Source organism: Sipha flava, unplaced genomic scaffold (assembly GCF_003268045.1).
Source record: "Sipha flava isolate LNK unplaced genomic scaffold, YSA_version1 32327_pilon_pilon, whole genome shotgun sequence".
NCBI lineage: Eukaryota > Metazoa > Arthropoda > Insecta > Hemiptera > Aphididae > Sipha > Sipha flava.
This window is the reverse complement of record NW_020273007.1, coordinates 1-13,884: the sequence shown is the minus strand read 5'-3', so window position 1 is coordinate 13,884 and position 13,884 is coordinate 1. Positions and strand designations below refer to the sequence as shown.

Below are 13,884 nucleotides of genomic sequence, written 5' to 3'. Positions count from 1 at the left end.
TCTAAAAAATTAAACAAATAAAAGTGTAAATTAAAAATTATTGTCAAACAACTTTTATCCTTTATTTATGTTAGTATATTAAGTATGTATAGTACTTCAAATTTTGGGTTTCAATTAATATAATAACTATTGAAATACATAAAGAAAATAAATTATTACAAATTATTTAATAAAACTTAAAAAAATATAAATCAACAATTTAAAATCTAATTTGATTTACCATTTTTCAAAAATCAATTTAATTTATGGATGTAATTATTTTATCTAGCAATGTTGTTTAAAATATACAGACATTATCCCAATATTCTATAGTAAATAATCATAGAATTTGGTAAATGTTGTTATATTTTAATCTTACGGTGTAGATACGTTTAAGATCATCTGATCATTCCATCCTGCTATTCTCAAAACAGGTATATCGCACCAGTATGATGGTTTATCGACTAGAAACACATATGATGATATTTGAATTGCATTGAATATCCCTGGAGTGCCAGCCATCAATAACAAGGCTAAGGCCTGACGCCATTCTTTGGAATAGTTATCAATATACTTATCTAAATTGTCAACCATTGTGTATTTCACAGTACATGCAAGTATATCAACTGGAAAAGAGAATCACAATAGCAGTTACTTTGCTGCAAATCTCCTAAAGAATGATTTCAAAATGAAAGACAAACAATTTTACAACACAAATGAAGTAATAAAATAATTTAATAATAAATTCATAATTACCTCATAGCCCATAAGTAACATGCTAAAGAATGAATTCTGGACATTCATTCTATACAGTTGTTAACCGCATAATGATGTACACTGCAATCAGCGAGTAGATTTCAACTGAAAATTATATTATATTATGTCGTAGTACATCTCAACTCGCAGTGATTTGCCTTGATTTTTAATTTTACACTGATATAAATTTTAATGATAACATAAAATAATATTTTCAGTTGTGTCATTAACGAATTTAGTGGAACGTCACTCGTCAGTATTGATTTAGTTCTCCTCGGCGCCAGAGCCTAATTAATAAGTTCTACTTTATTACGTTATTATGTCTCACGACTGTAAAGAGATAAGATACATTTGAAAAAACGAGCCAAATATATAAATACACTTTTTGTGATAATATTATGATAATTGTTGTGTTCTACCAAGAAAATTATTGTATGATATCACCTATTATATTAAATGTGTGATTATGACACAAATTATAGCGATAAATGACTATCATAAATTATAAAAAAAAAAAAAAAGTACAAGCAAATGTATACTAACATGTAAATATAAACCACACATTTATATTTTAACAAGTTTACTCTTAGCGATACTAGATACAAGTGTTAAGAATTCTGGTGTTTAACCGGTTACGAATTTATTTGGTAGGTTACTAATTATTCGAATTATTCAAATCATTGTAGGTAGTTGTTGGTTAATTATCGGATACTAACATTTGTTTTACCAATGAAACATAATTGATGATTGATTTTAAAGTAACTAGGAACAGTTAAAATTGATAGTCAGAAAAGAGTGATATTTTAAGTTTAAATTGTAAATGTTATTTGATTATGTAAAAATAATGAATAAGTAATTATTAATTTTTATCTGTTTATTAATCAATACAAAACTATATCTACAAAATTACAAGTTAACTTTAACAGCAAATAGTTCTCTTTATACAAAGAAAGTCATTTTGAAAACACATTAGAATGCAATATTTGACCTTTAGCTAAAACTTATGTACATAACAACAATGCCACAACTAAAGCTGAACTCAGAACCGAATAGTCAGATATATTTTTTAGTTATAGTAAAAATAATATTTCACAATAGTTACCGGGAAATGTGTTGCTGTTACGGATTACTGTTTCATGTGATTTTATATGTAAAAATTGTTATTTTACTAATAATTGACCAAAACAATACGTAAATAAATAAAAAATTAAGTTGGAATATAATTATACACTTGAACCAAAAGAATAAGAAGAGCTCTCCGAATAAAATCCTTGGTTACGTAGCCTTGATAATGTCATGAAATCCAGATTCTTTGGAGCAACTGATCATTTAATATACAGCAAACAACTTTCTATTGTTATAAGACAATAACCAAACCTAAAAATTCTACTTACAAAAAAATATTGATGAAACTTTTACTTTGTTTAGGATTCACTTGTGTAATAACAATAACTATAAAAATAATAACTAAAAAAAAAAAATTAATATATTATACTAAACGCAGTTGTGAAAACATTTTTTAAAGTAATATTTTTAAAATGATTACGTAATAATGTTGTATTATATTAACTGTGTATATTTATTAATTAGGTTTACAGTACTGAACAAATTTATATTTCTTCTACTTTAAATAATTTGTGTTTTTACTCTACTTTTACACAGTGACTAAAAACGATTAGACAGCAGTACGAACAATTATTGTACATTGTACACACACACACACATGTATATGTGATTTATAATTAAAATAGAATCGCAACCTCTTAAAAATATTAAAAATATTACTTAGTTAAATTACATATGTATGATTATAAGTATGTTTTTTTTTATTTATTTACTTACTTTTCTAAATTAAATAAAAAAAAAAACATTTTGAAATAGTGTCGAGTTACTACCCTCTTCACTCAAGTCTCGAAATCTTGTAAAAAAATTATCAAATTTACTTATTGTTTTATTATATTACAGATTGTAAATACATATTTATATTAAAAAAAAAAAAAAAGTACGTTTATCAATCGAATTCAATTCAAATTGAAATAATAATAGTAAATCCGTCCAATAAAAAATTAAGTAGATACTCAGAATCGTTCATTACCTATAATAGTCATAAGCTTAAATACCAACCGACTAATACGTATTGGTTAAGACATTAAAACGTGTCGTTACACAAAAAAGGCACACATTCTATAGTCAAAATCAAATGCAGTTAGCAACTAACAATATATATTCATTATTCAATGTAATTAATCATAGAGACGTTATAGCAACGGTTCCCAACCTGAGGGTAATTAACCTCCAAGGGGTAAAAAGGATTCTTTGAGGGGTAAAGACTGGAATGATTTTTTTTTTTTTTTGTATGTACTCATTATGTGTTATTAATTATTGTTATTATTTTATTATCATCAAATAATATTTGTACAGTGTACTTTTGATTATCTTTTGTGAAACGAAACATTTTCACAAAAATACAAATAAAAAATAAAATTTTTCCTTTTATAATACATTTATCTATCATTCCGGTTCTATAAATCAATCTAATTGGGTTACGATAACCCGTAACCCGATAATGCGGGTTTTATGTTAGGCCAGGCACACTTGCTTTTTTAGTGGGTAGAGGTATTTACTAATATCTTACCCGGTTTGCGGGTAATAGTCTTGAAAAGGTTGGGAACCGCTGCATTATAGCATCAATGTCTATAGACATAAATTATACATAACGCGAAAGACTTATAATGAGGAAGGTCAAACAATCACAGTTTTACTGTAGTAGCCATATTTAGGCCGCATAACAATTATTGGTTAGTTATAAAATCTAATAGTAATTTGTGAACATTTTATCTTTGATGAAAATAGTTTAATACAACCCAATATGCGTTTTACTTATATATTATATGGTATCGAATAATATAGTACGTTGTATTACTATAAAATAAGTCCAGAAAATACATTTCATACCAATAATAGATGTTTTTTTTTAAACTATAAAAGTGTTGGTAAGTATAGAATAATACTTAAACTATTCATGTTATAATCAATGTGGCTTAATATAAGTTTAGCACATTTATAAACTGCTTTTATCTCATAATAATAATTAAAAATAAATTATGAATAAAATACGAAGAAGTCGCAAAAATTATGAAGATGGGTCACAGGTTCATTGTCTTATCTTTGAAACGTCTAATTATAATGAAATAATAAAATTTTTACAAATTCACTTTTCTTAACAAAACATTTTTTTCTAACATATTTTAATCGTATTTTGAATAATTCATTTTTTTAAGGTACAAGATAGGATAACTACGTTTGAAATTATCATCCATTAATTTCGGGGGGGGGGGGGGGTGAACCACCAAAACTCCTCCCTGCGTCCGCCACTGACAAGTGTTGAATTATTATTATGAGTACAAGTAGTACTTACATTTTCTTCATTAACTACTTCATAATGTTCAGCACAATTAATTTTCTTTGCAAAAAATGACATCAATGATCTCTGAGTACTGACAGAACGTTCACGTTTTTTGTGAAATTCAGTGGAATCAAAGACATTTTTAGAACTCTACATCGTAAAATAGTTATAGAAATTATACAAGTATATATTTTTAAAATGAAAGATGTATGAAAACTGGAGTAATAATAAAAAAAAGAAACCGTGTTATACTAATATAGTATTTGTCAGGCAGTCACGAGCAAACTGAGACATATAAACAAAATCATACTATAAAAATAATAGTGAATACCGAATAACGATCTAATAGATAATAATAACTATTGGTTCTTTCCGCCGTCGGTGAGTATCGTTACATACGAGCAGTGCTCGAATTGGTAGGGGGGTCAAGGGTGGATGGAGTCCGTTTTCATTTTTCCATAGATTTCAGCCTTCATTTAATTAAGCGAGGAACGCTAAAAACGAGTCCCCCTTGGGATGTTTACTTTCGAACGGTGTATTTTAATTTTGTTTTCGTTTATTTTATTTTCTATAGCTAACTGCAAAGTAATGGTTATTTTTTTCCAGAAAACGGTTATCGTTGACGATAATCACGGACTAAGATAATAATCATGGCTGAATAATTATATACTCGTAATTTTGAAGTGATTTCGGTTGTATAGTTGTAAAGGTGTTCCTAGTTTTGACAACCTTTTAAGAACTTTTTGTTTAATTTTCCACCAATTGACAAGATTAACACAACAAAATGGATTGAATCATGGGCTAAGAAAGGCAAACGAACAGGAGAGGAAGAAAATTGTTCTAAAAAGATAAAAATTACTGAAGAAAATGCATACAAGTCATTGTGGTAATTTAATTAAAGAATAATATTTATTTCTGTAATTAATATTATTATTTCGTTATAAAATAATGTTAAAGTAATAAGCAAATAAATATTATATAATAATACTACCTTTATAGTGCAATATTATATTTTCAGGGGGGTGCGGGGGACAAAGTCCACAACGGGTTCCTTTACAATTTATCAGCTATGGAACGGTGTTTTTTGAACTAAAACCAGCGTCTGTCCTCAATTTTTTTTCCAATTCGAGGACTGCATACGAGTATACTTAGATAACAAATAACAATAATTATTATTGTCGTATGTGACGGCAAAAACGAAAAGCATTGATATTATTATTATTATTATTTCTACATTGAAAAATAACAAATTATATTATTTATAACATAAATGTAATTTGTTGGCATCTAAGATGACAGGACTCTGTCCTGATACGATAGCCCCCCTGAATCCGCGTCTGGTAGTGTTTATAATGAAATGAAATAGTATTAATTTTACAATTCGATAAATCACATTTTACAATGCTAACTACATTTATTGTCAATATGATTAATTCTAATTTATTTTTTGTAATACGAGTACATATATGTATATATTTCTTATCTTTTAGTGCCGTGCATAGCATAATTAGCGTCAGGTGCCAAGAATCATTTTTAGCGCCCCCACCCCCCTTCACTAAATATTTATAAATACAGAGTGAGGCATAAGTTACTAACGTCAGGTATTACTCAGTAATACCTAACGTTGGCCGTAGAGAAAATTGTGAGTGTTCAACTCTTTTTGGGTGTTACCGTAGAACCTATGGCTTTTTAAGTATAAATCACCCGAAATAACGGTTGAAATAATAATTTTTCATGTATTGTAATAGGTAATTATTAAATATAGCCATATTCATCACGCCTTGTTGTGCCATTAACTATATATAAGCATTTACAAATATCCTTACAACAATGTTCAATTTATTTCGGATCATTATATTTTTTTTTATTCAATGTATCGAGAAAAGTCTGACAATTCGAGGTTTCAAATAAATGCTATTTATTAAAGTGCATTTGGATTACACAATATTTTTTGTTTTTCCTTTTGTGGTGCGTACACAAATAAATCAGGTTTTCTGACGCGTGAGCCACACACAGTTGTTCATGTGAGAAGTATGAATTTTCAAAATTCAGTCAACACATTTGTTTTAATTGTCCTTGTGCTTTGTTAATAATTATTGCAAAAGCGAGTCGCACTGGAAACTGCAAAAGCTTGAATTCCAATGGCTAATCGGTTGGAATCACCGGGATCAGGGGCGTGTTTTAGGAGGACAAAGGGGGCGATCGCCCCTTCAGAATCCGTATTTAAGGAATCGATCATATGTGAGATCCATATTTCAAATTTTTTTAATGTGGATCATTTTAAAACGATACTTAGTGTCTATACTTAGTGAAAAAATCAAATAAAACACAAGCGTAACTTTCAAAACACAGACAAGTGTTAAAAAAGAACTACACAAAAGTCGATTTTAAATGGATCCGGCATTAGTTTAAAAAAAAACCACAAATATTAAGGATTCACCTGATTTAAATATTACCAAAAATTTTACTTGTACATTTCGAGACTGAATTAAAGCAAATATTTGAATACCCTGCCTAGAAGAAAGTCTAAATACACCCCTGATTGGGATGCGTGGTAATAGTACATGTTCGCCTTTAAATTTTTCATTTAAAATTATGGCTTCGATTTTGTTGTACATCAACTTTTTCACTGAAAGCCTAGTATCATTTCAGAGGGGTAGTGGATTGATGTTTCATAAAGAATGATGCGAACGTCAATTTTCAATGTTAGAACGTGCGGTGATATGTCTGGTAAATCAAGTGAATTTAAAAAGTCAGTTGCATTGTGTTCCAAATGTAATACATCTACATTTCAATATACAGAAAAAATCTTGTAAATCAATACCTCGTACCGAAGAGGTGAAAGTCGTTTTTGGAGGAGAATATAGACGCTTTTGGAAGTTAGTCAATCGCTTTCAGTTGTTATAGCAACAACAAAACAAAAACTGCTCGTTCGGGCCTTATCAAGACCTCTGATGCTTCCCTTTACTTTTTTACGCAACAAAAGGTAGAATATGTCCGTCACCAAGGTCTAATCTATATCTGTGCTAGATTTCATTAAAATAGGTTCTGTGATTTCGGAGTCCATCAGACACAAACCGTCGTACATATCGAGTAGTTTAGGAAGGTACAAAGGACACATCAACAAATATTCATTTTTTTTGTAGTTGAATTACCCGTTCGCCCCAAGGGGATATTTAATTATTTTAGATGAGAAAACTGGCACAACTCTCTAACCCAAAAATGTTAGGTTAAAAAAGCATAAAATGTTATAAATCTAATATTTATTTATTGATTTTATTGATTTATACGGCTTAATAATTTACATAATTCTTAATCGATGATTATTAAAATCAACACATATTTAACAAATGAAAAAATAAAAAATGTATACATCCAGTCCAAAACTATTTCGGCCCTTAAATATGCGATTTTCGAAAAATTCTTTTTTATCCCACGGTTCAAATATGAGCAGAACCTCTATTCCAAATTACAAGTTCGTACGTTGCGTAGTTTTTGAGTTACAGCGGTCAGTGGTATTATTATATCAGTGATTATTTGGATTTTATATTTATAGATACCTAATCAGTTATATAATAATTATAACAATCACATATAACAATGGCAGCAGGTATTATTGGTATAAGTAATTGAACTTTAGAAAAAAATTAGTATGTTGTACGGACGTGTGGTGTGTGTGTGCAAGGCCGGATTAAGGGGGGGTCCAGCCGGGGCGGTAGCCCCGGGGCCCTTTCGAGTACCCAAGTGAAAGGGGCCCAAACGATTTTCAGCTGGAACACATTTTTTGTCATACTAAAATTAGTAGTTTTATAGACAAAAATTGTACATACCTATTAATTTTATAATTTTATAATGCAATTGACAATTTGTGAAATAGTTAAAAAAATGTATCGTTTTGTGAGCATAGTGAGCAGCTTTGTAAAGCATGTTTTATCAAAAGGGCCAATATAAAATTTCAGCCCCTAGGCCCAATAGGTGCTTAATCTGGCTTTGTGTGTGTGTCATTTAGTTAATTTCATTAATTTACTTGCGATTAATATGGAAGTCGGCAACGGTAAATTTTCAAAAGAAGTACGAATTTTTTACTGGTTTCGTATCTGCAGTTGAATGCCGACTATGCCACGATTTTCGATGACTTTCAGGCACGCTTTCCGAATCGACTGTACCTTCTCGTCGCAATGTGACAAAAATATACAATAAGTTTTTTTGAACAGGTTCTGTAGATGCACAGCGCATCGGTCAACTAGTTACGGTCACAAAACCTGAAAACATAGAGATGGTAGCGCTATCTCTTACCGAATATGAAAATCAGTCTGCCCGACGACTATCAATGCAATTATAGACCTTATACTTAAGTATAAGGCCTATGATGCAATTTAACATTTTAGATAGATCGTTATTAATAAATATAAATAAAATATTTTATTTGTTATGTAAATTTAGGAACCAACTTTTGATGCACTCTGTATATATATATATAGACTATAAGGAGATTACATAAGAATAGAGGGTTCTATAAACAATGGCGATCATTTGGACTGCGCAAGGCATACAATTGCGTATTTAAAATCCAATATCGTTGTAATTAAGCTCACTTTAAAATTTGATTTACCTGAATAATTGATAGTGTCTAACGTTTAACTGATCAATATATTTTATTTTTAAATAAATATTTTGTTTTTTTTTTTCTGAATCAATAGAAAAAAACATGGGGCATTATGTTACATAATTTGTATAAATAAAGTTCATAATTATGAAAATCAAAAACTCTTTAATATTTTTCATGTTTTTAATCCTTTAAGTCTAAAATATTTTGATTCCGCTATTTTAGAATATTTTTTAATACCTTTTGCATATTTTTATATAAATAAATTCAAAATTCTTTCTGAATTACAATCAGCAAAATCTTTGTTAAAACAATCTCATCATACCAACTTCAAAACAATTATTACTTTATCGAAATTCCTTTTGCATTTTCTGAAACTCTCTAATTACTTTCAATTATTTTCACATACAACAGTTTCTAATGAAAGATACTTCTCTTCCTTAAAAAGAGTAAAAAGCTTTTTGCGCTTGACAATGGGTGATAACAGATAAATGTTATTAACGTAGAATCAAATACTGCACGCAATTTAGATGAAGCTGTAAATAAGTTTGTAAGCATGAAGATGCGTCGATATACTCTTAAATATTGACAAAAAATATATCTGTAACTATACTCAATAAAGGATGTTACACAATATTAAATTATTAATAAATTTTACTATCACCTCTTGCTTTACTGTATTTCTTAGTTATATAATTTCATAAATACCATTATTATTATATTTAATTAATATATAGTAAACATATATTAAATATACAGTATGTCCCATAAGCCCGTATCACCCTTAATATCTCTACGGGAAATCAATATATTTAAACGCGGTTTTTTTTACAATACTTAGTATAGAAATTCTGATTGAAAGGCATAAAATTCAATTTTTTTTTTAAAAAAATTCAAAAATTCAAAAAAAAAATTTTTATGCATTTTAAAATTTTCAATTTTTAAGGTAGCCATTTTCTTGAGCATATTTTTTAAAACAATTAAAAAAAAAAAAAAAAATTAAAATTGAATAAAAATCGACCAAGTTAGAGCAAGTTGTGTTTTTGAATAATTATAAGAATAGTTGTTACCTAGCAAAATAGGAATTGCTCGATTTAATTAATTTCGATTGAATAACATTCTGTAAATATCTGTAAATTATTAGTGGAGCTTTTAGGAAATATTAAAATTAAAATTTATATAATATTTTTAAACTTGATTGATAAAAAAAAAGATTCGATTACATAAAAACGAGAATAATGCATTACATTTTTTTTCATAAATGTTCAAAGTGACCTCCATTATTTGTAACACAGAGCTAAAGTTTTTAGACCTAAGAGTTTTTAAAATTTTCTAATGTCTCAAGTAAAATATTTTGAATACTTTGTTCAATTTTGTCACGGAGATCAGGCAATAAACACGACGGATACATAAGATTTTTCAAATAACCCCATAAAAAAAAATCCATTGGTGTTAAGTTGGGTGACCTAGGTGGCCAAAGGACTGGATTATTGATATGTGAAAAAATTCATTTTTTGTTATAATTATTCAAAAACATAACTTGCTCTAATTTGGTCAATTTTTATTCAATTTTAAATTTTTTTTTTTAACTGCTTTATAAAATATGCTCAAGAAAATGGTTACCTTAAAAATTGAAAATTTTAAAATGCATAAAATTTTTTTTTTTTAATTTTTAAAAAAAAAAGTTGAATTTCATACTATTTAATCAGAATTTCTATACTAAGTATTGTAAAAAAAAACCGTGTTTAAATATATTGATTTCCCGTGGAGATATTAAGGGTGATACGGGACTTATGAGACATACTGAATAATATATAACATTTTTTTAGTATCATTACTTTTGGACTACATACCCAAAATCGATTTAGTGAAAAAAGTTGTTTTTGACAAATTTTAATATTTTTACTCGATTTTTCAGCAGTTATTCCTTACACCTCTAAGAACTATGAAATAAGAAAAAAATTACGTTTAAGAACTATTTACATGCAATTTCCATTGAGTTGCAGGATCAAACTTTTGGACTAATTTCACTACTAAAAAAAACTGCTTACAAAAAAAATAAAAATAAACATCATTGTTTTCAATTAATTTAAAAAAATTCTTTGGAGAACTATTCTGTGACATTAAACATATAGTTAAACTAGTTAGTTATACTTTTTAGTATAAGTAGATTAATTATTACATTAGGTATATTTTATTTTCTTAATTTATACATAGAAATCAAGTTTTTTTTTTTTTTTTGTTTCATTAAAACTTTATTTTTTTGGAAGGGAGTCGGGAAAAAAAATTTGCTCCAGGGCGCCATTGTCCCTTAATCCGACACTGGAGGAAGCTCCAAGTTCAAACTGTAGAATACCCCAAAATATCTTTTAAATTGAATATTTAGTAATATGTATTTATTCATCATTTATTCTTATTAGTTTATAATACTAATTTTTTCACATATACACACTTTTCAATACTCTAGAAGCGACCCCACTAATATAAATTAAAAATATTTTATTAAGTATAAATTTCTACTATTATTTATTATCTGGATAATATGAACAATAATGTTGTTTGTTTATAATAACAATTATGACATACTATCACTATTATATGAGGTAAAGGTTAAACTAACATCTTAGTATCTTGTACTTAAATGTCAAACCGTTAACCTATTAATAATATATAAACCTAATCATATAATTTATATTATGTATATTAGCATATCATCTAGTTACAAATAAATTAATTAACAAAATTAACAAAACAACATTTCGAAATAGGATAATAATTAAATAAAAACTAAAACTAGTGATTGAATTATCAAAGTATATTTTATAAAGAATTAAAGTAAAAGATTTTAAATTATGTCTAAAACTTACAACAGTTGGATACTTTGACAGAATTAGTATTTGTCATATCTTCTAGTGTATCTGGCAATACAGTTCCTTTTGTCTCAGGTAACATTAGAACCAAACTAGAAACAAAAATACCTAGTATTCCACAAACCATACTAGGACCATACCATGCTTTCGCTCCCTGTAACATAGCATTAACGATAACAATTACGAATATTAACTATCAATAATTTAAATAGTACAATTTAACATCGTATAACATATATTGTTTTGTTATTTTTACCAATAATTCGACTAAATAAGGTGCAATGATAGACCCTATCTGAGAAACAGTAAATGATGTCCCCAGACCAGTATTTCTTATTGTAGTCGGGTATAATTCTGATATATAGAGTAAGCAAACTGAAAACTCGGCACTAACACAAAATTTTCCAAGTAAAGTCACAAGCAATAATATATTTGCTTTATCTAAAAATATAAATTATTAATAATATGGGTCCTTTAAAAATGTACATTATTTTATTGTATACACATGATAATGTTTACTTTGCGGTATCAGTAATAATGAAACTTGCAATACACCCGATGCAAAAAATAAACCTGAAACAGCTTGCTTACGTCCAAAAATCATTAATAATGGCACAGTTGACAAATAAGCTAAACCTTCAACGACTCCATTTGAAGCAACATATATGTAACGATCAGCAGTAATACTATCCCCATTCAATGCTATTAAATTAAAATAAAATAAATTTTATATTACATAATTGTTTTGATATAATAAAAATAACTAAGTTATATAAATATATTTAAAATATTATAATCAAATAAATTATAACTTACCAATAACATAGTATGATAAGCCACAAGCAAATCCACAAGAAAAAGAAATAGCAGTCTTTGCAAATAAGTCGCAAGTAGAAAACAATGAAGTAAAAGTTGATAAAAATTCCATCAATTTTCCTTGATTCATTTTTGACTACTTCGTTTAAAAATAACATTCATTGTAATAAAAGTCTTAATTAAACATATTATAAATTAAAAACAAACAAAATCATAGAGAAAAATACTTCACATATACCTAGTGATATAATTTGCATAATATCGTATTATAGATGGTATTACACACGCTGTATTTATTTTATACAATAATGTTAAATTTGTATAACATTTTTCTGCGCCAAGCGAACAAAAGTATTTGGATTTATGTTTATTAAACATTGTATTAATTACTTATTTTCTTCATAAGTCGTTCAATATTTTCTTTTTATTCGATTTTTAATTTCTCTAATTTTTATAAATAAAAATCAATATTTTCAAATGGAAAATGAATAATAGTTGAGTAATCAAGTTTAAGTTTTATATGTAATTTCAAAATTGTTTTTCTTTATATATATAGTATTTTTATATCATTTAATATATTATATAATACGAAATATTATAGAAATTTAAAATACTATACTTTTGATACACTCAGTGTTATACAAAATTTAATACACGTATAGTCAGCGGCAGATTGGCCCACCGGGATAACGGGAAAGTTCCCGGTGGGCCGGTAGTAGTATTATAATACTTAGCCGATGTACTAGTATTAAAAATTATTTTGTAAAAATAGTGTATTTAAGTATATTATATTTAATTTTAAGATTGTGATGTAAACAATTCTGCAAGCATTTAATCCATATACAAAGAAGACTTTTATGGAAAATTATTATTATTGGATGGTGGGTCGGTCATACTGTAATTTCCGGGGCCGAAATATTTAGCCAATCTGCCGCTGAGAATAGTACAAGGTATAATATGGTACGATATAGAAAAAAAATAAAATACTGTATTCTTATATCTCTACGTATAGGTACCTAATCTATTGGCAATAAAAATTAAAAATGTGAAAAGTATGTTTAAACTTCATGATTTCAAAACTAACCAACAAACCTTTTCGATTTTTTTTTCTGTTTGATTATCATTATCAACTATCATATCATTTGCAGATGGCAAAAGTTTTGTCATAACCATCCAGGCCTTATTCGTTTTCCCTCTAGACATCAACCACTTTGGAGATTCTGGTAGGAACCTAGAAATATAAATACATTGTTACATTTTATGCCCTAAGGAACATATTTAATAATGTATGAAAAAATATTTAGGTTTGTAATTTCGGAATTATATTCTATTATCTACGGTAGAACTTTTAAAATCTAATCCATAAAACAAATAAATAATTATACAATTAAAATGTCTTACCAGCATTGTATTAACAATCCGAACATAGGCAAAGACAAAACTAAAAGTAA

General features: G+C 27.5%; 1 protein-coding gene across 2 annotated transcripts; it reads right to left on the bottom strand.

Moving 5' to 3' along the window:
* Positions 1-225: 225 nt before the first annotated feature.
* On the bottom strand, positions 226-13,878 carry LOC112686688 (solute carrier family 22 member 5-like). Of its 2 annotated transcripts, XM_025559094.1 has the most exons (9): positions 13,835-13,878; positions 13,526-13,664; positions 12,434-12,569; positions 12,137-12,319; positions 11,874-12,058; positions 11,615-11,771; positions 8,169-8,403; positions 736-840; positions 226-605 (listed from the first exon to the last, which is right to left on the bottom strand). In XM_025559094.1, the coding sequence occupies exons 1-7, from the start codon at positions 13,858-13,860 to the stop codon at positions 8,381-8,383; spliced, it is 849 nt and encodes a 282-aa protein (XP_025414879.1). In that variant the 5' UTR covers positions 13,861-13,878; the 3' UTR covers positions 226-605; positions 736-840; positions 8,169-8,380. The 2 variants fall into 2 exon arrangements, with proteins under 2 accessions (XP_025414879.1, XP_025414880.1); XM_025559095.1 differs by lacking the exons at positions 226-605; positions 736-840 and adding an exon at positions 5,160-5,288.
* Positions 13,879-13,884: the final 6 nt, after the last annotated feature.

Bases quoted from the DNA above. Each gene is read 5' to 3' on its own strand.
- LOC112686688 (XM_025559094.1), bottom strand. From the start codon at position 13,860: ATGTTCGGATTGTTAATACAATGCTG. The intron at 13,665-13,834 runs GTAAGACATTTT...TTATATTTCTAG, and splicing joins GGATTGTTAATACAATGCTG to GTTCCTACCAGAATCTCCAA. The intron at 12,059-12,136 runs GTAAACATTATC...TTATATTTTTAG, and splicing joins ATTATTACTGATACCGCAAA to ATAAAGCAAATATATTATTG.